Here is a 25,159-nt window from a genome sequence, read left to right as displayed (position 1 = left end):
TGTTTTTCCTTTCATCTCAAGCTGTGTTCTATCTTAGGAGTGAGGTATGGGGTCAATGCCACTTATTCAAGTATTAGATGTCTGTTGTATGTCTTCCTCTCCTAGCGTTCTAATTGTTTTGATTTTCTGTATCTTTTTTCTGCATTTCAGGAGATTTTCGATCTGTAATCTCCACTGGCTAAGTTTTCTTAATCAAATTTTTATTTTCTATTGCATAAATTAGTTCTGCAGTGATATAATGCTATTATTTTTTTCCTTAGTTTTCTTCTTTAGTGCCTGGCCTTGGTCTCCAACATATAATAGGTATTCATTAATTTTTTGATGAATTGTTAATTTTGTCAACTGTCTTTTAATCTCCTTCTATTGTCTTATCTTGGATCTATTTCATTAGGTCTATGTTTTTACTAGAGTGAGAATACAAATTATTCATTGACTAAAATGGATAAACCTCTTGCAAAATAAATTCTCTTTCCCTTCTTATTTTCTCCCTTTCTTCCATTTTAATGTTATAAAATATTTACATAAATTTTTCTCTTTTGTTTTCAGATTACTGTCTTTTTCTCTGAACAGTTCTGTGGAAACTATTTGCCCACAAGTAATGTAGGGGAATTCTCTGTGACTGTTTTATTATCTGTTTACAAGATATTGCTTGAATCCCCTTCCCAGGACAAGAACTTAAAGGCTGATTGTGTATGTTACGGCTTGTATTTTATTTCCCCTCAGAGTTGGGAAAAGCAGGGAGATAGTAGGTGATTCTAGGACTCTGAACAGCTACAGTAGGTGCCAGTTTTCTCCCCCATTGTTTTAAAGGTCGTAAACTGATGGCCACCATCCCTACTTGGAGATAAGGAAAGCTTGTAGTTCTGTGGGACACACACTTGGGGTTTTGTTATTGTACTGCTTTAGGGTCAGCTGATGGAAGCTTTCATGACATTGTCGTGTGAGCAGTGATATGGCTGAGGTCTTCTTTTTTTCTAGCAAATCTTAGTAATGCCACTAAGATATTTAGACTTAAGAGATTATTTTCTAGACCTTTTTCTGCCTTCTTCCTGGCCAGAAAGGGAGTATATGGTAAATCATTCTATTTTTTCACAGGGAATATGTGTCCAGTTGGAACATTTACCTTTCTCCTGGGCCACTTATTACCGCAGCCCCTTTTCTGAGATACTGGTGGGTATTTTGAATTTCATTAACTAGCCTTTAACCCTTCGGTATAATCCTTTGTGTAGGAAGAAGTCTGTGATAGCTTCTTAAGTTTGGTCCCAGTTGTTTCTCTAGATAATGTTTCTGGAATTATGTAGTATGAGTTGAGATCTTTCCCTAGATTCTGATTATTCTTTTCACTTTTTGTTGCTTTTTGTTTGTGTCTTTCAATTATAGAAGAGATTCATTAAGCCTATCTTTTTGCTATTTTCTAAAATCCATTCATCTATTTTCTTTGTGTTTCTCTTTTATATTGGATTTCTTCCTTTTCTATAGGCTTCTTACTCTCAACTAGAACCATGTTTATGTGTTTTCTCATCACAGACTGTGGGGGCCTTACCTGTCAGGATAGTTCTGTTGATGCTTCTACCACTTTGTATCTTTCTCTCTTTATTACCAGATATTTTGTCAAAAAAGATATCTATTTCTTTTGAGTGTTAAGGTAAAAAGTTAACTAAATATAAAGAGTTCAGATGCTATAAAGACCTTGGAAGTCACCCATAATTCTCACCATCCTGAAATAGTCACGATTAACATCTTCGTAAACAAGCTTCCAGGTTTGTATTTTATGATTCACACACCTGCTGCTCGTGCTGGGTCTATTTCCTTATGTCCATGTTCTAATGTAGCTAAGTACCAAATGAAGAGACCTTAATGATAGAATAAAATGAGAGCTTTATTAATGTTCAATTAAATGTTTACCAGTGTTTCTTACATTTTTATAAAACAGGCTGGTTTCATATCAGTCTTTACAATCACATACATATATGGAAAGAATGAAATCATACTAAGTATATTGCTTTGAAGCTCTACACTTAATATATCATAGACATTTTTCTATTCAAATGCAGATTTAGGTAGTCATTTTTAATGCCTTTATGGGTTTCACTGTATGAATATAGTATTTATCTAATTAGTTCCCTAATACAGATAATTTAAATTGTTTTGAATTTTTTTATTATAATCTGCACTTTGATGAGTAACCTTGTTACATCTTTATGAATTTTTCTATTTCTTTGAGGTACATTTCTAAACATGGAATTACTGGGTTACTGTGTATGCACATTAAAAATGTTTAATCCACACTCTTAAAGTGTCCTCCTGAAATGTTGAATCAATTATGTTTTTACCAGTAATATATAATAATATTTTGGTCAATATCTGGCAATAGCATTCTTATTAATATTTGCTAGTCAGATGGGCCAAAAATAAATATGGTATCTCTTCGGATTTCACATTTTTTAAGTCACACCCACTGAATTTTTATTCTCTTCTGTGTGTTTATTGACCATTTCTGTTTCTTCTTTTTTGAAATGCCTGTCTTGTCTTTAACATCTAAGATTTCCTTACATGTGCCAATGCTTTTTTGTTCTGACATGTGTCCCCAGGATATTTTTTTTTTAAGTCTTTGTACATTTGAGGGTTTAAGAGTCAGTATAAGGGAATAACTGCAGCCGCCTGCTCACGCCTCCTTCCTTCCTTTGATGACACCGTCTCTTCCATTGACTCCCTCTTTCTGTGCCTCTCTTCACTGTTTCTATGCAGTCTCTCTCCTCCGTCTCTACAGTTCCTGCTTCTCTCTCAATATTGTGTCTTTTCATTCTGTCTGCTTCTCCATTCTTTCTCTCTGCCTCTGTGCACGGCACTCCCCCTTCTCACCACCGTGCTGTCCCTTGTCTCACTGTCTCTGTTATGTGTCTCTTGTTGTTCTGGTTCTCCTCTCCCTTTCTTTCATGTTCTTGCTGTGTTTGTCTCTGGTGTGTGTGTGTGTTTTCTCCCTCCCTCCCCCATCTCTTTTTTTCTCAGTGTCTGGTTCTGTATTTGGGTTGAAGAAGGGGTATAGTTTGCTACTCTCGGTATAAAAGAAAGAAAATTCTAGTTTTTCAGTTTCTTTTAATGGAGAAAAAGCTGGAGATGAATTATTTCTCTGTATTTTTGGCCTCTCATTATTGCCAGTTACCTACATTTCCAGCAATTTGGCAAATGAATAATACAAACTACCAAACAAAGAGACCTCCATGAGAGAGTAGAATGAGAGCTTTAGTAATATCAAATCAAACGTTTACTAGTGTTTCCTACATGTTTATAAAACAGGCTGGTTTCCTGTCAGACTTCATAGTCATGATCACATATGAAGAGAAACAACAGTCAGAAGCAGTACCTTGGAATGAATGTCATGATCTATTAAGAGATAAAGAGCAAGATGTAAAGCTATATTTATATTATCATCCCAAGTATAATGCATACATGCATATATGTATGACTGAAACAAAATGAAATATTAACAGATTACTTAAAATTATGGGATTATAATTTTTTCTTTATAATTTTCTGTTTTTTTTTTAACAAGAAGCGTGTTTTCTAGTAAGAAATCATAGAAGTTATTTTTGTTTAACATTAATAAAAATGTGAGGTAAGCCAGACTGATCAAACAAACACAAAATGTTAGTTATAAGCTGGAAAGAGAATTCTCAAGCTTTTTCATTGCTTTTTAGTTTCTGCCTAAAAGACCTATTTGAACCTCATAAATACCTGTTTGAACCTTTTAGAAGCAGAGTAAAAGAATAGGATTAGAGAAGTATTATACAGTTTCTATGCCAAGATAAAGGAAAATTTTAACTCCAGGTGCCAAAGGTTGAGTTAAATGTACTCCTAGGTTCATTGTCTCTTTTCAAAATTTTATCCCATACCCCAAACTCATTCCTGTCCTCCCGTAGGCTATATTTATAGAACTAGTCTTGTTCTATAAATATATATTGGCTTTCAAGAGTTCTTACAAAAATGTGCATTTTGTATGTGTGCATGTATTTTCAATTTATATGAAAAGGTATATCATGCTTTTTCTTATTTTCACTAATCATTGTATTTTTAAGATCCATCTACATTGCTATAAGTACATCTAATCCAGGTTTCTAATGGCATAATACTCCGTTGAGTGTATGAGTGTATCTGCCAGTTTACCGTGCGCTTTCCCTGTAATGCACAGCCAGGTTGCTGTCAACTCCCAGCACCACAAAACACCACACTGATGGACCTGTGTGAGACGATCTTTGGCATATGTACCCAGAAGTGGAGTTCTTGGATCACAAGCCATATGTGTGCTTAATTTCCTACATTAGTACCAAATTGCTTTCCAGTCTATATTCCTACGTACAGTGTATGCAAATTCCTATATTGCCATATCTCTGCCAATAATTTCTACTTTTGTTGGGAGATTAGAAATACAACTTTCTATACTATGGAAAGGTAGGGTTTTTTGTGGGTTTGTTTGTTTGTTTGTTTATTTAATGTTACTTGTCTTGAGAATCTACCCTACCCCTACTCTGTAATTTTCAAGAGAGGAAAGAGAGTCTTTTAGAGACTTCCAAAATTACTGCTGTGCTTTCAACCAGAATACATTCATTTATTTGTTCATTCATCCAGACGTAATTATAATATAGAATGTGACAACAGTATAAGAGTGGGATACTTTAATTGCTTTTCTCAGATTTTGACATATAACAGATAAATACATATATATATACATATATATGTGTGTGTGTATATATATATATATATATATATATATATATATATATACACACACACACACACACACACACATATATATATATAAGAATGGAAAGATCTGAAGAGGAAACTAATTCTGACCAAAATATGAAGGAGTTTCGTATATTAAACTTGAAGTTGGATCAGAACATCCAAGTGAAAATATCTAACAAACATAGATATGTCTGACTTCATGAGTGAAATAAAGATTTTAGAGTCATCATGTAAAGGTGATCATAATCCTTATAAATACTAAAGCCAAGAGGAAAGATATTTGAGAATGCAGAGAAGGAAGAAAGAGCCGCTTCCAGACCATGATGTTTTCAAACCTGATAGAAAGTCCTTTGGAACCCATGTAATCTCCCACCCTCTACAGGATTTTCATGATCATTTGTTAACCTCTGGTTTTTCCCATCTGTTAATTGAGGACGTTGGCTCTTCATTTTCTTTCTAACCAAGTCCTGCCATTATCTGGGACACTTGACTATCCTGTTAGAGTTTCTTGACCTCAGTTCCCATTTTAACATCCAGTCTTTTGACCATACTTTGAATTTTGGCATCATCTGGAATCATTCCATCTCTGTAATCTTTACTCATTCATAACAAAAGAAATTTTCTGAGCTGCTATTATTATGCGGGCACAATGCACTTTTAATTTTCTGGGAGGATTCTTCATTGTTATTATCTACCATACTTGCAGAAATAAATGACCAGTTCTGATTGTCCAAAGGTGAGTAATAAGACAGTTATCACCTGAGTTCCTGCTTTTGTAAGCTTTGCTCTTGTCTCTGGGAGTTAAAGTATTATTTATTGGACAGACACGTGATTGTGTCACCCTTTCCTGGTTAGTAAGTTTTATTACTGAAACTACAGTTGCCAGTTTGATCTACACATAACTAAAAACTTTTCACAAGAAAAGAATGTCTTTGATGCCATAGTCTGTCTTTCTAATTTTGACTGTCTTATCAATGTGCGGCTCTGGTCCTAAACTTGAGTGATTATAAATGAGTTAGCATAAACCCATTCCTCTGGGAAAACTGAAAAGCATCTCCCCGCAGGCACCTGGCTGCCAGGTCAGCAATAACAATCTCTACGTGAAGAATAGCAATATAGGGTCACGTAAGAAAACGTGCCCTTTCTCCTGTATTGGATATGTTTTCCTATTTCCACCTAAAAGTAAATTTTTAATTGAAAAGCTTTTTTTTTTCCTGGGATTATCTGATGGTGTCTCTAATCAATAAATATGGGAATGAGTCTCACCTAGATTTTAGTTAAACTAAAAAAGTGGTACAAAAAGCCGGAAGCATCTCTGAGATTGTGGTAGTTACTTTCTTTGCCCAGTGTGGAATAAGGCATCAGCAGGTGAGTTTGCTCTCATAAATACAGAAATTAAAGCAGAAGCAGCCAGCCACCATGAACCTCCTTCCAAGACACTCTACAACAGAAAGCTTAAACCATGGTAGCTGATAATGTCAGTTGACGTGTAGTCTCTTAAATCTTTATGTGAAAGCCCCATTGCAGAGAACTGAGTTGGCTGATCCATACCCAGGCCCTGAAGGATGATGAGATCGTTAGAGGAGATGCCTGAGTCTCTCCCATGGACCAAGGGGAGTGGACTTTGTGGTTTACCGACAGCATCTAAATGAGTTCGGGAAACATGAGGTCCTGTCCCATGCTCGGTTCTCAGCACAAATGGTCAGACACAGTGCAGGCCTGTGCGTTGTGATTATTGGGAATCTGGGGAAGTCAACATGGCGTGATTGCATGATGCTAACGGCGCACTTGGCTCTAGCCATAGAGAGTGTTTAGTGTTTTATCATACCTACCACATCCGGTCCCCACAGTTTTGTTAGGACTGTTTATTCTTTATTATGTGAAAGTGATATTGTTGATCACCCTCCATTGTGCTGGTAGCCCTGACGCAGTAACACAGGAGATGCAGGACCACAGAGCGTGAGAAGCTTCCCTCCAAATAAGGCTTGGTAACCTACATATATTTCAGTTTGCATACATGAATAGATACATTTTTACAGCTTTCTTAAGATCTTTCACGTACCATAAAATTCACCTATTTATATAGTTTAATAAGTTCTAGTATAGGCACCGAGTTGTGCAGCCATCATCCCAAACTAATTTTAAAACTTTCAACACCCCCAAAAACCCTATACACATTAGCAGTCACTCCTCATTTCCCCCAACCTCCCACCCCTGCCCCTGTCCCCACCCATGGTTACTAATCTGCTTTCTGTCTATAGATTTTTTTTAATTCTGGGCATTTCATGTAAATGGAATCATACATTATGTGATCCTTTATGACTGGCTTCTTTCACGTAATGTTTTCAAGGTTCATATATATTATAAGTATTCATTCTTTTTTATGACCAAATAATATTTTTCCATTGTATAAATATATCATATTTATTCAACCACTAGTTCATGGAAATTGGATTTCTTCCACTTTTTGGCTAAACTCACAAAGCTGCTGTGAACACTCATGTACAAGTTTTTGTGTGGACATATGTTTTCATTTCTTTTGTGCATGGAAGTGGATATATGCTGGATCATATATAACTATGTTTAACCATTTGAGGAATTACTAGACCGTTATCCAAAGTATTGTCACCATTTTGCATTCCCACAGCAATGTATGAGGGTTCCAGTTTCTCCATGTACTTGAAAACACTTGTATGTTCTTTTTATTTTCACCATTCTAAAGGGCTTACTAAATATATTTTGTTGAGAGGGAATTTATTTTTAGACTATTTTCTAGTTTTAAATATTTACCTTTTTCTAGGTAGGAATTAATCAGAAAGAGAGACTGGAACTAGAAATGAAAACGCACACACCAAGGCTCCTCCCTTAATCAGATATAACGTGTGCGTTCACACCAGTGGGGCACTCCCTTACTGGGTGTGTACTCTGGAAGTGCAGGAGCTTCGCAGACTCGGGCTTGGAAAAGACCATCAACACTTGGCCTGCTCCTGTACCAGAGGGTGTTCCAGCCTTTGCTTCAACAGTTCCACCACTCCCTGCTCATGGCAGCCCATGCCATTTGTCTAAGACATCAGTTATCAAAGATTGTGTCTTACAAAGATCCAAAATCTGCCTGTGTTCGATTTCCTGGCTCTGTGTCCCAGTTCTGCTCTCTGAAGGCCCAGAAAATAGGTCTGATCCTCTACAATTTGGATCTCCACTTCCTTCCCTTAAGTGTTTTTTTATTTCAGGTCTTCACTCTTTGAATCATTCCTCTCGGGTCACGCTTTCTACTCCCCTCTCTTTCCTGGGTCCATTAAGTTTGTCAATATCCTGTTTTTAAACCTGTCTCTCTAAACTCAGCATGCTGTACTTCAAAGGTGAGAGCGTGTTGACAGCAGATGTATCATGTTCCTTCCTGTGGCTAGAACATGTTTCCATGGCCTAACATGTCTTACTCCTGTGTAACTCACAGAGCCATTAGACCTTTATTGCCACACTCTTAAGTTTCGTTTTGTGTATTCTCACTTCTTAAACTGGTAATACCATCACATGGCACAAAATTAAACACGTATAAAAGCATTTGATAAAGAGTGTTCTTCCCACTCCTGTTCCCCCAGGTACCCAGATCTCCTTTCCAGAGTCACTCATGAAGCTTTATTGAAGTTTAAATTACATACCATAAAATTCATCCATTGCAAGTGTACAATTATTTTTAGTAAATTTACAGAGTTGTGCAATCATTACCACAATCCAGTTTTAGAACATTTCTGTCATCCCAAAAAAGTCCCTTGTACCTGTTTACAACCAATCTGCATGACAGCCCCAGATAACCTCTATCCTGCTTTCTGCCTTTTCTGGACATTTCATATAAATAATAATCATAACAGGTAGTCTCTGGTATCTGTCTTCTTTGGCTTAGCATGATATCTTCAAGGTTCCTCCATGTTGTAGCATGCATCAGTAGTTCCTTTTGATGGGCGATTAGTATTCCATTGTATGGCTATACCACATTTTCTTTATCCAATTACCAGTTGACATTTGGATTGGTTAATCTTTTGGATAATATAAATAATGTGCTATGAACATTTGTGTAAACATTTTTGTGTGGACATGTTTTCATTTATTTGGAGTCTGTACCTACCACTGGAATTGCTGGGTAATATGTTAAGTTTATATTTAATTTTTTAAGGGAATGCCAAAATGTTTTCCAAAGTGCCTGTTCCATTTTGCATTCCCACCAACAATATGTGAAGGTTCTAATTTCTCCGCTTCCTTGTCAACATTAGTATTCTCCACCTTTTTTATGATAGATACCCTAGTAGGTATGCAGTAATATCTCATTGTGATTTTAATTTGCATTTCCCTAATGACTGATGATGTTGAACATCTTTTCATGTGCTTATTGGCCACTCATATCTCTTTGGTGAAATGTCTATTCAAATCTTACCCATTTTTAAATTACATATGTGGAATAGCTTACTATTTATTTAGATCTTTAATTTCTCCCATCAATGTTTTGTAGTTTTCAGAGTGCAAGCCTTGCACTTCTGTTAAATTTATTCTTAAATATTTTATTTGGTGATATTATGAATGGACTTGTTTCCTGAATTTTATTTCAGATTGCTCATTGCTACAATGTAGAAACAATCGATTTTTTATTATTGATCTTGTATTCTGCAAGCTGACTAAACATATTAGTTCTAGTACCTCTTTATGGATTCCTTCATATTTTCTACAGGTAGGATCATGTCATTAGCAAATAAAAAGTTTTACTTCTTCCTTTCCAATCTGAGTTCTTTTCTTTCACAGGTATTTTATATGTTAAAAAGCAAATACCTGCGTATGTTTTCTACCCCTTTTCACAAAAATGGCAGCATATTTGCTTTTTGCACTTCACAACCTATCTTGAAAATCAGCCCATTTCAGTACCTGTAGTGCTTTTCCCTTCCTCCTCGCCCCTCTTTTTTCTTTTTTAACAGCTGCAGAAGTGTGTATTGCTGGTCAGTCACATCTTCACCACCTTTTCTGTACTCATACATTTTTATTTTTTTCAACAATAGTAAACTCATAGTTTTATATTAACTTTTTACTGTTCATAGGCTAAATCATTTGTTCTTTCTAACACTTCTGTAATTTCAGAAATGTTGGTGTTCCCTTTTCTAGATGGGGAAAGTAGCATAGAGAGGTTATGGCTTGCTCAAGTAGAGAGAGCAAGTAAAGATCTGAGGAAGCTAGGAAGGTCTGAAATTGGCTTAGGTCTCGGACTCCAGACCCAGAGCTTTTTCTACTGCATCAAAGTTGCTGCCATGCCTGCCGCCTAATGGGTGGGACTTACAGTTACCCTTTGTTTGATCTGGCCCATCATTTCTGTTATTATTGGGGATTCTGACAGCCATTTAGGCCTGCCCAGATGTATGTTAAGTAGAAATAGCCAGGGCAAACCAAGAGATTGGCACACAGTAGGCACTTAGTAAATATTTGTTGAATGCAAGATACAGCACACAGTAAAGGCCTCTCACTGTGTTGACAATATTTAGGTAAGAGTGTTTCAACCAGTTATGATTCTACCAACTTCTGTTAACAATCAACCCATATAACTCCATCTTGCCCTCAAAGATATCATGAGAAGTTGGTCATTTTATTAAAATCTAGTTACTACACATTGGTTTGCCGGTTAGTGACTATATCTATTAGGAAAAACAAGCTAGCCTGGCAGGGCTTGTTCTGCCTGCCTCACTGAGTCCTGGCTGAAATTTGCTAGTCTGTTATTTGACCCCCAAGTGTTTCAAATGATCAGATTGGTGACCCATTCTAGAAATTTTCAGGTTATCAAAGTGAAACCCGCCAGTTTGCAATGTTTATCTTTTTGAAAATTAAAACATTTCCTGTCCCCAGACATCTAACATAGCTCCTCTCTTCGAAGATTCTGTTGCAGTTTCCCGGAGGCCCCGGAATATAGTTTGCCTAGTTCAGGGGGCAGATACTCTCAGTTCCCTTTCCTGACTTGGGCTTCCATTCACCTCAACCAAACTTGCTTAAGGAGGTGAGCGCCTGGCATTTATTCAAAATGCAGATGCCCCATGAGGTTCCATTCCAGGTCAGACCCCTCCCCTGGAAGACTGTCAAGATACACAAGTTTAAGAAATACTGTTTTATACTGGATTTGTTCAACTAGATTTTGTTCGTATTTTTGTCCTCCACTAATATTCCAGCATCAACTTCATTCATGAACTTCCCATTCATTTCTCTACTTGCTCTGAACTTACCTAAAAAGGCCTTTTAGGCTCTTTAATGGATTTTGCAATACTCCACTCATTCAGGATTTCTCATGGGCCTTTCAGCGCTTTGGCATTTATCCTGTGTAAGTACCTGAGTCTGATCTCGTTAGGAACCACTCTGCAGCTCGTCGCTCTCTTTAATTACCCCCAGCCTCTCGCTCTCATCAAAATTTTATGCCGGTGTCGTCAGAATTTCATTCTGAAAACCCACCAGGCTAATTTTTGGTTAGCATCCTCTTCAGAGCTTTTTCAAGTCCTAGGAATATACCCAGGTTGTTTTTGTTTGGTTGGTTGGTTTTTATTTGTTTGTTTGTTTTTGGTCTTACTCTGGAGATAGTTCAGGCCCTTAACCGACTACAGCAGCGTTCTCCTTCCTACCATAGATTATGTGGTACCATGTTCACCTTGTCACAAGCTTCTTGGAAACTGTGTCTCAGTAATTTGAATTGGACTAGAAAGGGCTCTTCTTGGTGACTTCATATGTTTCCTTATTCTGTGTATAATTGTGCCATTGACTGCAGGTAATGATAACAGGGTCTCTTGTGTTTTCTAGGTGGCAAACCATGTGATTTCCTCTGACTCTATTTCATCTTCTACCAGTAGTTTCTGGAGCTCGAGCTCTACCCTTTACAACAACCAGAATGTACATATGTTAAACAAGGGTGTGCAAGCAGGTAAGTTATTTGAATTTAAACCTTTCCATTGAAATAGAAGTAGCTCTTAAGCATGATAAGATACTCAACCTCACTCATAATAAACGAAGATTAAAACTATATTCAAATGCCATTTTTCACCTATCAGATTGGCAAAAAAAAAATCGAAGTTTAATAACAAGTTTGTGGGCAAGAATGTAAGGAAATAGGTACTACATATATATAAGATTACCTACTGGGAGTATACCATCTAGTGGAGTGTAAATTGGAAGTACAACCCCTAGGACTGGCAATTTAACAGTTTCTATCAAAATTATTTTCACTCAGCACTTTTACTTTTGGGATTTATTTAGGTTAAATAAATTATTGTACATCCATATAATGAAATCCTACATAGAAGGACGAAGCTCTGTCTCTCTATTGATATGGCAGGCTCTCCAAGATATATAATTAGAAAGAAAAAGCAAGGTCCAAAACAGCGTGCAACTACATGTATTTAAAAAATAAAGGAAGGAAAGAAATCGCTTGAATGTGTGCAAAAAAATTCTCTGGAATCATGGGGTTATAAACTGAGTGAAGGGAGAACGAGAGTGGGAAGGAAGCCTTCCATTTCATGCCTTTCTACAGCTTTTGATTTTATAAAACAAAAATAAACTTCCCCCTTGATTTTTTTCCCCCTCAAGTCTTGTCTTTATATCTGTCAACTTCTTCCTTACCTGGGCAACTGCCAGTAGGACCACAAACACTTACTGTTTTTCTTGGGATCAGAACTGAAATCATTTACCCATTGAAATCTATATTGGTAGTTCTTTCCCTCTAGTATCTAAACTGACTTAGAAATACCCTCTTCTTCCCCCAACCTTTCCTCTCTTCTTCTCTCTCCCTTGCATACCCCCAACCCACCCAGCAAAGGCAGAAACCTGCGTTTTTGAAGACTTAAAAAATTTTCATGTACTGACGTGAATAAATCTGCCAATTAAATTTCTTTCAAGGCTGCTCTCAGAGACATCTGTGATCTTTCCCCTCAGGGAACTTGGAGATTGTAAATGGTGTCAAAAAACACACTCGAGATGTTGGGATGACTTTCCCAACTCCAAGTTCTAGCGAGACTAGAGTGGAAGAGGACAGTGATGTGACATCTTGGTCAGAAGAAAAAATAGAAGAGAAAAGACTTCTTACCAGTTACCTTAAGGACAAAAAGTTAAAGAAGAACAAGCAGAGTTGTTGTGAAGGTCAGTTTCCAATGCTTGGTTTTGTAGCAGAAAAAATAGTGAATTTCAAGCCTCTTGCAATGCTAAGATTCTTTGTTTCTAAGTGACTCTGTTGTGACCCCCCCCACCTTCCCCCAGCACCATCATGCCAATATATATCATATATATATATATATATATATATATATATATATATATATATACACACACACACACAATATGTATAATATATATACTATATTTAATATAGTATATATACATATATATATACACATATATATATATGGTATATTTTTTCAGAGTATCTAGCACTACAATTACAGTCATACCTGCAGTTAAGCAGACTCCTGGGCATCATGGTGACCTCTGACAGCTGAGTCTGCTGAGAGCCTATATTACGCACATGTCTCTGATAATATTTCCTATAGGAGTTTCATGGTTTGTTCCCGTGGAAAATGTGAAGTTTGGTCCTAAGAAGGAAAACCTGCCCAAGCTTTATGGCCCTGGTATCTCCTGGTTTGCACCAGTAACCAACACGAAGCCCTGGAGGGAGCCACTACGGGAACAGAACTGGCAGGGCCAGCACGTGGACAGCCATGGGTCACCTGCAGGCCCAGGCAGGGGCCCGCTGAAGCCATTTGTCAGAGTGACCTTACAGGTACAGTTACACTGAGTTCATTTTAGCCCTCTGTTTAAGGGGGAAGAAAGGGCAAGATAGAAAGAAGTTAAGTCTGTGACACAGTCTTCTGAAGTACGGTCTTGTGACCCTCATTTCTAGCACCTCTGTAGTTCATCTGTCCTCAGGTTCGTCATTAACCAAAGGCTGCCTTACTCTGTTAGCCATTTTAAATCATGCAACACCCTCAGTACCTGGGGACAAGGTCATAGAGGGAGGCTGTTGTGATGCTGCTGCTTGGGTTCGTAGACACCTGCACGTGGAGAGCTCTGGAGGCCTCATGTTTGCCTCAGCCTTCTATCGTTACTCCATTTATTTAACTCCTATTTCTGTTTAGCACAGGGTTTAAAAGGTCCTAGTCTGTTTATGTGTCCCTTGGAGCTAAAGGAAAGGAAATGTTATTTAGCAATGTATTTGTTTGAAGGGATATTTAAAGGGGCACAATGGACCAAGCTCAATCCCATTGACATTTGGGAGAGTTGTAATTGCCACAGTCTTAATTCTTGGCTTACTCCAAAGGCGTTTCTTTGATCCCTCTGATTTCCATTATGGCGCTTTCCCCCACAGAGAGTTGTTAGATTATTCTTCAACTCAAGATATTTTCTATAGAGTAGAAAATATCTCTAGAAACACACTCTCCAAACCTGTCGGTCAAGTACTGTTTCTCTGGGCCCTGGGACAGCAGGTAGCATCGTCAATGTGAGGATGTGCACTTTTTCTCCTTCTCAGGAGTCACTGCAGCTTCACAGACCTGACTTCATCTCCCGCTCTGGGGAGCGGATAAAACGCCTCAAGTTAATAGTGCAGGAGAGGAAGCTGCAGAACATGTTACAGAGTGAGCGGGAGGCCCTGTTCAACACTGTGAGAGAATGGCAGGGCTACCAGCACCCCATACGCCCGCTGCCTAAGACAGGTACACTGTTCACTTTCTTCTTACTGGGTAGAGAAGGCAAGATCTGCTTCTTGGTTGGGAGCACTGCTCAATGCCGGGCATTATGTGGACAGAAAGTGACTTTTTGCTTGCTGAGATTCACATCTCCTTAGCTAGCAATCAGCACTTTTGTGATCCAAATAAGCCCAGTTACTCTTGCTCTGTCACCGAATCTTAAATACGAGAATGTGCGGTGAGAAGGGTGTTTTTGTAAACCAGCTCTGTGTCTGGGCAAGTTAGTTCTAAAAATAATATAATGTTTTTTTCTTTAAAGAGAGGGCTGATTCCAGGCTTACTTACTCATAGGGTAGCAATAATATTAGCAATAATAATATTAATAGTTGTGGTAATAGTAATAATAATAATAATAGTTACGTAGCCCTTATGTTTTACCCAGATACTGTTCTCATTTAATGCTTACAACACCTCTCTGAGGTAGATACTATTAATATCTCTATTTTACAGGTGAGGAAACTGAGGCAAAGAGAGATTAAGTACCATGCCCAAGATTACACACCTAATAAGCTGGGATTTTTAACCCAGCTGGGCTGATTCCAGCGTCTGTGCTCTTAACAATTATGCTAGGTGTAATATCTCAATAAAATAATATATGACAGCTGTGAAAACTAGAAAGTATTACCTAATGCTTTCGTCACCGCCTTACCTATAAACTGGTGGTGTTTCAGTTTACACTCTCGAGTCTGTGCCACGGAGTGTTGTCTTCAGGAGGCAGGCTGCTGTCACAGTCACCATAGTCTAACCCTGGCCTTGGCCTTGGCCATCGCTGACCACCCATCACTGTCAGCTCCCAGAAGCAGCACAAAGTCCTGGCAACTCCCGCTCACAGCTCCTGCACACCACAGCCTTCCTTGTTAACTCACTATCCACTGAAATCCCCCTCTTCTCTTGCTTAGGCTTCCTGGCTGCCCAGAAGGACAGGCCTATTGGCAAGAAGGAAATGATTCAGAGGTCCAAACGGTAAGGCCAAAAGAATAAGAGTAATTACAAAAGCACAAAACAGGCCACCAAGTGGCCAAGAGCTCTGGCTTGCCCCCAGAATAAAGGCATTCTGCTCAAGTTAAAACATTATAAGAAAATGAGTTGGGAAAGTAGTTTCTCACGTATGGCTCTAAAAAAGAAAAGAAAACTAGGTAGCAGATTATGGTATGGATGACTTGTGTACAAAAGATACAAAGAATCCCCACTAATTTTCATGCCTTAGTCAGACTCGTCTTTATTAGAAACCTAAATGTAAACAAAGAATATTTGGAATTAAATATTTATGTGGGGCCTTACCCTTTCTCTAGGCAATCCCATTTCTAGGCATTTATCCAATACAGTGAGAAATAATGGAATACTCTCTAAGACACATTAAGTTAAGCTTAAAAAAAAATCAGGTTTCAGAAGCATGTGTGTACTGCTACTATTTATAGTCTTTAAAAAGAAGTACTTATGTTTATATAGATGCAAATACCGTATTTTGCCGTGTATAATGCATACGTTTTTGCCCAAATTTGTGAGGGAAAAATAAGGTTGCTCATTATACATGAGTAATATTAATTCCGTTTCCTTGAAAGTTTGGGCCAAAAACATGGGTGCGCATTATACACGGGAGCACATTATACGTGGCAAAATACGGTACTTTATATGCATAGAATATCTCTGGAAGGAAGCACAAAAAACTGGAAATACTGGTTGCCTTTAGGGAAAAGAACTGAGTGACTAGGGTTCAGAAGTAGGAGAAAAGACTAATTTTTTGCCTTTTTATACTTTTTGAATTTTATGCCATTGCGTGCATTAACTGTTAATTAATTAATTAGAGATACGCGTATATTGATCATGAGAATGCCATGGAATAACTTAGTTAAGAGTTACCGTTTAGGGTTCATTAGCTACCTCCTTAAATAAGAACAGTTTTATAGTCAGCATAGGCTTGAAAAGAGTTTATTTTAGGTAACTAAAGCATTCCTCTTGAAATTTTGTTTTTACTTGCCATTTAGTAAACCCTTTCCTTAGATGTAATTCAGAGTGATGCTTTAACCAAGTGGTCCTCCAAGTGTGGACGCGGACCTCTAGAAGTTGCTGGGACCCTTTCAGGGGATTTGCCAGGTCAAAATGAATCTCAAAATAATACCAGGATGTTCTGTGCCTTTTTCACTGTGTTGACATTTGCACTGGTGTGGAAGTAATGGGTGGAGAGGTAAAACTGCTGGTGCCTTAACACTTTTTGAGACAGTAGCACCAATCTGTGCTGGCCTGGTAGGCCGTGGAGTCTTCAGAGCCCCTGCCAGTGCTGTACCGGAAGTACACACAGCACTCCTGCTGCGGGCCAGCATCGATGATTGGCTCCAGGAAGAGCACTTCCGCCAGGGTTTGTGGGGCAAGCTGAACTAGCTGCCTTTATCATAGTACACAGCTTTTACTTGAAAGAATGACAGATAAAACTGATAATTCTGACATGGGTATATGACAGGCATTTTCTTGAAAAATGGAGAAGTGAATCTGTCACTTCAGGGAAAACAGCTGAGAGTATTTGTTGCCAAAGAGAAAATTTGAGCTTTCAAGCAAAGAATAGAACTCTAGGAAACTCGTGTTTACCATTATGAGCTTGAGTACCTCCCAATACTTAGACTTAAAATGTTTAGTTTTAATTTCTAATACAGTAAGTATGGATATATAAAATTCACATTGACCAAAATGGGCCTCAGTTTTTAGGCGTATAAAGGGGTCCTAAGTCCAAAAAAAGTATGAAAACCAGTTCTTCATTCTGTCGCAAAATTGAATTAGGGGAAATTACAGTGTTCACTCTGTGGCAGCTGATTACATTCTCACCTCGGTAAGGAGCTCTGGCCGGGAGGGACCATGAGGGCTGCCGGCAGGAAGAGTGGCAGGTGCCTTCTGTAAGGTGTCAGTGCTTTAAAACATAATCATAGTTGTAGAAATGGATACGTACCCATCTCTGGGAAGAGACTCAGGTTTTAAATTGACACCATTTTATTACATTGCTTCTATTCAATTTTATTTCTGGTATGGCCCCCCTTTTTTTTTCTTTTTCAATTACAGTTGACGTACAATATTATATTAGTTTCAGATGTACAACTTAGTGATTAGACAATTACTTAACTTATGAAATAATCACCCTGATAAGTCTAGGACCCATCTGACCCCTTTTCAAGGAAGCCATCCACTTCCATCTGAGAATCATGGAGTTGAATGGGATCTTAGAGACCATCTCGTCCACCCTTAATTGTTAGGAAACTGCAACCCAGAGAGAGGAAATAGCCCAGCAAGTCAGGGCCACAGCAGGGGTGAGAGCTCCCCATCCAGTACCTCTGGATCTCTGTGTTACTCATCATCTTCACTCATTGCCTACCTCTGCCAAAGATGTTTAAAGGTTTCTGGTGAGAAGAAAGGATTTGGAGAAGAGAAAACTTGACTCTTTTAACTGGACACATTTCTTCCAGTGTGTCCTTCAAGAGAAATTATTTCATTCATTTCTTAATGTATGTGCCAGGCACTAGACTAGGTGCCAGAGATGAACGATAACTGACTCCAGACCACGAGCAGATGGACAGTTTCAGTAATATTTAATAATTGCTTTCAAGGAGCCATTTCCAAAACATAGTTTCTGGTTACTCTGATTCTTCTGGCTCCCAGCATTCCTGGAATAGTCTTGGTCCATGCAGATTTTCCCTTCACACCACACGTTCTCGTGATAACTCTTCTTTAACTCTTCTTTTCTTTTGTTATCCCTTCTCTAACAGTGACTTTTCTTTTCAGCTTTACTGAGATATAATTGACATATAACATTGTGTAAGTTGAAGGTATAAAATAGGATGATTTGATACAGGTAGTATATATTGCAAAATGTTTACCACAGTATGGTCAATTAAAAAATCGTTCACCTCACGTAATTACCGTTTGTCGTTCTTGTCATTGTGGTGAGAACATTGAAGCTCTACCCTCATAGCAACTTTCCAAGTATACAATACAGTATTGTTAACTAGAGTCACCACACTGTCCATTAGCTTCCTAGAACTTATTCCTACTATAAAAGTTGGTACTCTTTGACCAACATCTCCTCTTTCTCCCATCCCTCAGCCCCTGACAAGCGTCATTCTATTCTGTTTCTACGAGTTTGATGTTTTTAGATTCTACTTCTAAAAGCAGTGTGATATCACTGTCTGACTTATTTCTCTGTCTGACTTATTTCACTTAGCATATTTCCCTCAAGGTCCATCTAGGTTTTTTGCAAATGGCAGGATTTCCTTCTTTTTTGTGGCTGAATAATTCAGTATTTCATTGTGTATCATTCATCCATCGATGGACACTTACATTGTTTCAATGTCTTCACTATTGTGAATAATGGAGCAATGAACGTGTCTTTAAGACAGTGATTTCATCTCCTTCAGATGCATACCTGGATGTAGGCTTGCTGGATCATAAGGTAGTCCTATGTTTAGTTTTTTGAGGAACCTCCATACTGTTTTTCATAGTGGCACCAATTTACATTATCACCAATAGTGCACAAGGTTCCCTTTTCTCTACATTCTCACCAGCATTATCTATCATTTATTTTTTTATAATAGCCATTCTAACAAATGTGAGGTGATAGCTTATTGTAGTGTTCGCAAACAGTGACTTCTAAAAATGTGTATTTGTTCCTCTTTGGTCTCTTTCCTGATCGCCACTTTTGTGCTTACAGTTAGTGATCATGCCAAAATGGAACTTCCCCTTCTCCACTCCGCGCTTGCTTGGGACACCCACTCACCCAGCTAGGGAGCTGGGGAGCGGTCCCCTGCAGCCATGTTACCCATCACTGCACATGCAGCCAGCCAGCATAGGCTAGAGAGTCGGCTTCCTGATTGCTCTGGAACCCATTCCCCACTGCCTTGAAGTGGGCTGGCCTCCACTCACACAGGACTGCTATTCTCCCCGTTCTGCTCACTCTCTGCCTTCTCTAATCTAATCCACAGGGCCTCTGCATCATTTCCAATGATTTTTTTTCAGATTATAGAAAACTTTGAAAAATGTAGAGAAAAGTAGAAATAAAATAAATATCACTTGTAATCCTTCCATCTAAACATAAGTAATACTATTCCTATTTCTGGCAGGAGTGGAGGTTTTGCAGAGACCCATATTAACACACATTTTTTCCCCCAAATTGATCAAACTATATACAGACGGTGCCAAAAAAAATTGTATATACATTTTAAGAAAGGAAAACTGTATTAAAATTGTAATACTCAATATATACCGATAACAGAAGGTGAATACAAACCACATTTTATTTATGCTGTTACAAGAGGTGCTCAAAGTGGTCACCATCAGCGTCCAGACACTTATGATTACGGCGAACTACTGTATTTCTCTGAAAATAAGACCGGGTCTTATATTAATTTTTGCTCCAAAAGACGAATTAGAGTGTATTTTCAGGGGATGTCTTATTTTTTCATGTGCAGCAATCTACATTTATTCAAATACAGTCATGTCATCTTCTGGAACATCATCATAACTCTCCAAATCCCGAATTCCGGCTTGAATTTCTTGCGACTCCATTTCCTGTAGAACCATTGGCCCCAATCTCTCATGTCCAGCAATAGAGCTCTCCTTAAATGAGCACTTCTTGTCCATTTAGCCTGCTCGTAGTGCATTGGCAACACAGCTGTCAGTGATTTTATCCCATGAATTTTTCACCCACGTCACGACCTCTTGCAGGCTAGGCCTCACAAAGTTTCCACGCTGATTTGTCTCCATTCTATTTTCATTGTAGTCATTGATTTCCATACACAAATGGCCCTTGAATGGCTTGTTTATTACAATATCAAGAGTCTGAAGATAGTCAGTCATTCCTGCGGGAATCATTATGTCATCTATTCTCCTCTCTGCAAGGAACTTCTTCATGTTTTTAGCACAGTGAGTGCTGGCTGAATCCCAGACTAGCAGATCCCTTTGGCCACCTCGCAAAACAAGTGGCAGCATTCAATTGACCCATTTCCTTATAACTGCTTGTGTGCAACAGGCTTTTTCGGTTTCAAGAACATAAATGTCTGAAACACGTTCAACCTTATCTTTCTTGCCCTTAGTGATGATTAGAGGTGGGGCTTTCTTTCCATCCAGACGAATTTCTAAAATACAGGTAACATGCACTTTCATAACCAGTGGAGGGAATGTAGATTGACGAGGCACCCCTCTGACCAATTGTCGTTTGAGATCCTTGGCCCATAAACACTGCAGTTTCATCCATAGCAATCATGTTGGAGAGGTGGTATTTAGAAAAGTCGATGCCATCAACAAAGGACTTGAACGCAAGTGCACGTTAAATAACTTCAGTATCTGCCAGCATGAACAGTGTTGTCGATCTTAGAGACAGTTCATATCGCTGAAGGAAGCCATCCAGCCGGTGTTGTGATGCTTTGAATTCTTCTGGGGATATTTCTAACTGTGGTGCCATTGCAAGGGCAAATGCTTGAGTATCAGCCCTGTGCACAACCAAAGCTTTTGCTCTCGTGTCAGCAATCCATTCACAGATGATGTCTTCCAGCTCAGGAAATAATGGTTGCCGACCTGATCCACACTTGTGCTTCATAGCATTTCCCTTGTCCACCTGTTGACTGAGGTTATCGTACTCTGCTTGCCATTTTCGGGCCATCAGAGATCCAACTTCTCTTTGCAGAAAGCCGTAAGATTCTTGCCCCGGGAGTCCTCCACGATTCCTTTCTTATACTCACGGAATAGCTGTTTTTGCACTCATCTGGGGGTCAAAATATTATTCCCTTTAAATCTATCATTAAATCAAGTGTTAATTGAAGACTTATGAGACAGGAGTGGCAACAAAAATGATGACAGTTAAGAATGGTGGTCCACACAAAAGTGATGAAAAATTGTAGGCAACCAAAATTCAGAAAACATTTCTTTATTTCACACAAGTGCATTAAATACGTCCCTTGCAACACACGACATATTGAATTATGAAGATTCATATTAGACACAACCACGTCCATTCGTTACCAAGTGCGCATGTTACTCATGTGTTGTGTCTATGCTCCGATTGGTCTCGAGTTCATGTTTACATAGGCGTTTACCTCTCGTCCAAAGTCTCCCACTTGGGTATTTACAAATACTTAATTATAATTTATATTATCATTTATTTTAAGTATTAAGTCAATATTATTTATTTATTTAATTATATATTAATATTATTATTTTATAATTAAGTATGTCCGTCATGTGTTGCAATGGACATACTAAATGCATCCGTCTGGCTGACGATCTTAACTGGGGTTTATTTTGGGGGTAGGGCTTATATTACAAGCATCCTGAAAAATCATGCTAGGGCTTATTTTCCTATTAGGTCTTATTTTCAGGGAAATACGGTACTGCTTGAGCAATGTTGACCAAAGTGTCCACTTGCATACATTTTTTTGGCACTCCCGGTATATACAGGTTTGTAGCCTGTTTTTTTTTGCTCAACATTATATTGTGAACATGTCCACATATCATTAAAAATTCTTCGAAACATCTTTTTTAATGTTTTGTAATAATTCCATAATCTGTTTAACTGTTTTTTGTTGGAAATTTAGATTATTTCCATTTAGGGTATATTTATCAAATGCATGTTTGATCATGTTCCTCCCTACTTAGAACCAGTGGCACCATCTCAGATAGGACAGAGCCCACAGTTTTCACCTGGCTAACGGCCCTCCTCAGCCCACCTCACCTTCACCCCATCCGCTTCCCACCTACTCCACTCACTCCTCTCGGGGAAGCCTTGACTCCCTATCTGCTTCTATTTTTCAAGACCCATCTCAAGCTTAATCTCTTCTCTGGTCTTCCCTGACCTCCTTCAGTCAGAATAAGTTTCTTCTTTTCCTGTCACTCTGTGTAGCATTTTGGTGATATGACCCTTATAGTACTTTTCTTTCCCGATATTTCCCTTATGTTTAAAAATAGAATAGTAATACACGTTCATTATCTCCTATTAAAAGTATACATTTTTGCATATAGAGTGAAAAGCCGTTTATCTCCACCCCTTTCTCCCACTCCTTTCCCAGCACTAACCACTATTAGCAGGGTTTTATTGTGTTTTTATTTATCTGTCTTCCTTCCTGATCATAAGCTCCCCGGGCCAGTGTCTAACAGGCAGATGGGAGCACAACAGGGGCCCAGAGCCTGTCTGTGAAGGCCTGAAGGCCTTAAGAGCAGTAGAGCTTAGGGAGATGTGGTGAGAAGAGCTCGTGTGTCTCTGGAGTTTGGTAACCCCATTGCTTTCTGTCTTTCCATTGGTGCCATTTCTAAGGATTTATGAGCAGCTTCCAGAAATACAGAAAAAGAGAGAAGAAGAGAAGAGGAGATCGGAATATAAGTCGTACCGGCTGCGAGCCCAGCTCTATAAAAAGGTCAGTCAGCCTTAGAGTGGGATTGATTAAGTTTATCAGGGGAAACAGAAACTGAGAGAAGCACATCTGACTTGTTTGAATTAATGACATTTGGGGGGTGAACTTAAGCTCCTGATGCATTGTACCACTGCTGAAATTTAGACGATAAACGCACCTGTGACTGGCAGTTTTCAAATCTAAAAATAAGTCTAAACATAGATTTCATTTCTAAAAATAAAAAGGCAAATATAAGATAGGCAGCTTCCAGGCATACATTTGGAATGAAGCCAAATTTCATCCTTAGGCATCAGTTTAGACACATGTCATGGAGGTAATATTCAAACCTATGAGAATCCTTGGGTTTGCATTCCAGAGTCCCAGATGGTAGCTTTCTGCCCCTGTGGGTAAATCAGGTGCCTCTAGAACTTTTAAAATAAACTGGAAAACATCCGGGGATAGCTTAAGAGTCGGTGGCTTACGAAGTCAGAGCTGCCACTACCCTTTCCTGCCCACAGCCCCAGGGAGACCGGGGTGCAGGGCCCAGAACCTCACAGGCCAGGGGACTTGCTAGCAGTCAGTTCCTTGAGAAACCAGACAGGCCACTGTGCCTGACGGTCCATATCCTTCACTGCCCTCATTTCCTTCCCAACCCCCTCACTTCCCCTCCAGAAGACTCTGAAAGTCAGTACCAAAAAGCAAGTTCCTACCAGACCGACGTGGGATTTGAAACTGTTTCTGGAGTGCACCCCAGAGCTCGGGCTGGGCTCCCTCAAGTGGAGAGGCCCAGGCACTGCACGGCCTGTGTGGTGTGTAAGCATCAGGCCTCTCCTTGTGCTGGTGTGTTTGTGAACTGACGGATGCATTAGTCTACCAGGATTACAGATTTATCTGTGTCTGTATAGAAATAATCGATACTGAGTATAGATCATCTTCCCTTAAACACTTCAGGAAGCATTTTTTGTATAATTACTACAGTTTCTGTAGCTGGGGAAGATAAACAAGATTTGGGGAGAGCCACACTGGTCTCCTCAGCAATATGTCTGGGGTAAAGAGTGCCTGTCTGCCTCTCATAGCAACAGTTTCTGACTTCTTTCCTGCCTTTCTTTTCTTCCACAGAAAGTGACCAATCAACTCTTGGGGAGAAAAGTTCCCTGGGACTGACATAAGATTATTTTCCTCAGAGCCTTCAAATTTTATTTTATCAACCTGAAGAAGCACAATTCTTACTTTCATGAGTATGGTTTAATAAAACTCTTTGTCCATGTGTAATTTAGAAGTGGTAACCTTCTGAAGAGTCTGGAACAGAGGGGTGATTAAGAGAATTTGTGGTTTAGGAGCAATACTTTCTGCAATGGCCTTGCCCACAGGGATGTTTGTTACAACTATATTATCTCTTAATTCTAGCCAAGAATTAGACCCTTTTTGTATGTGTTTTTATACGTTTAGAAAATAAATGACTTCTTATTGATTCATCGTAAACCAAGCAACAAAGGATCATTTCTTTCGCATCTGGAGATGTGCAGGGAGCAATTGTTCCACCCACCCCAGGAGCCTCCATTAAAAAGCATCAATCAAGGAAAATGGGCTGTGAGAATGAAATGCAGCCTTTCTCTAGAAACATAGCTCAACGTGGCAAGAGCGCTATGGTAGGCTTTGTGGGGAGGGTGTCTGGTGAGGGTACCCGCTGGGCATGCCCAGAGCCCCCAGCACCGTGGATCCCGAACCTCCCCTTAGCCTCATCCCAACCGCTTTGCATGCCGGGACGAAAGGCCTTTGGTGAATTTTCCTCCACCCACCCTCTTGTTTTCAGGACGGAAGCCTCAGACCATTTATCAGTGTTCATAACCTAGAAAACCACTTCTGAAAAGCAGGAGTTAATATATGTGATAATGCACAGAAAGCACCTGGAATTACAGCTGAGGCTCAAAGTCGAGCAGGGGAGGGTGCTAAGCAGGCTTATTCTGAGTTCAGCGAAGCTCCAGCAGGGCAGTAGGGGCCAGTTGCCTCCCCAGAGAGCTTCCTGAGAGGACATATCAAAGAGCAGGCCCTGCCACCAAGCACAACTCAGAGCTTTCAAATGATGCCACCTAGACTCCCTAACTCAGAAGGAGACGGTGAAGAAGGCTCAGAGAAAAGATCCGACGGTGCGTGTGTGCGTGCGTGAGAACTCCTAGTTCTTCCCTGTCGTACTGGACAAGATAATTAACCCCTGCGGGCCAGTTTACCTGTACAATGAGAGGGTTAACATGTGTAAGCCCCCTTTCAGCTCTCAAGGGCTGTGACTTGAAAAAAAACCAACAACCA

General features: G+C 39.2%; 1 protein-coding gene across 4 annotated transcripts in view; it reads left to right on the top strand.

Annotated features, from left to right (window-relative positions):
• Positions 1-24,334, top strand: part of ALMS1 (ALMS1 centrosome and basal body associated protein) — a 142,576-nt gene extending 118,242 nt beyond the window's left edge. For 2 of the 4 annotated variants that reach the window (XM_074332177.2, XM_074332174.2), the window contains 8 exons: positions 1,096-1,170; positions 11,560-11,680; positions 12,688-12,891; positions 13,299-13,528; positions 14,276-14,459; positions 15,392-15,455; positions 22,777-22,876; positions 23,972-24,334. In XM_074332177.2, coding sequence (XP_074188278.2) covers positions 1,096-1,170; positions 11,560-11,680; positions 12,688-12,891; positions 13,299-13,528; positions 14,276-14,459; positions 15,392-15,455; positions 22,777-22,876; positions 23,972-24,016 — 1,023 coding nt within the window. In that variant the 3' untranslated portion in view covers positions 24,017-24,334. The remainder of the gene's footprint in view (positions 1-1,095; positions 1,171-11,559; positions 11,681-12,687; positions 12,892-13,298; positions 13,529-14,275; positions 14,460-15,391; positions 15,456-22,776; positions 22,877-23,971) is intronic. The other 2 variants (XM_074332176.2, XM_019712865.3) reach the window with 2 other exon arrangements.
• The last annotated feature ends 825 nt before the right edge of the window (positions 24,335-25,159 follow it).

The sequence above is a fragment of the Rhinolophus sinicus genome, chromosome 2, assembly GCF_057876585.1.
Source record: "Rhinolophus sinicus isolate RSI-liver-muscle chromosome 2, RSI-T2T, whole genome shotgun sequence".
Lineage (NCBI taxonomy): Eukaryota > Metazoa > Chordata > Mammalia > Chiroptera > Rhinolophidae > Rhinolophus > Rhinolophus sinicus.
Note: the sequence above shows the minus strand (reverse complement) of the source record. Positions and strands in the feature narration are given on the sequence as shown.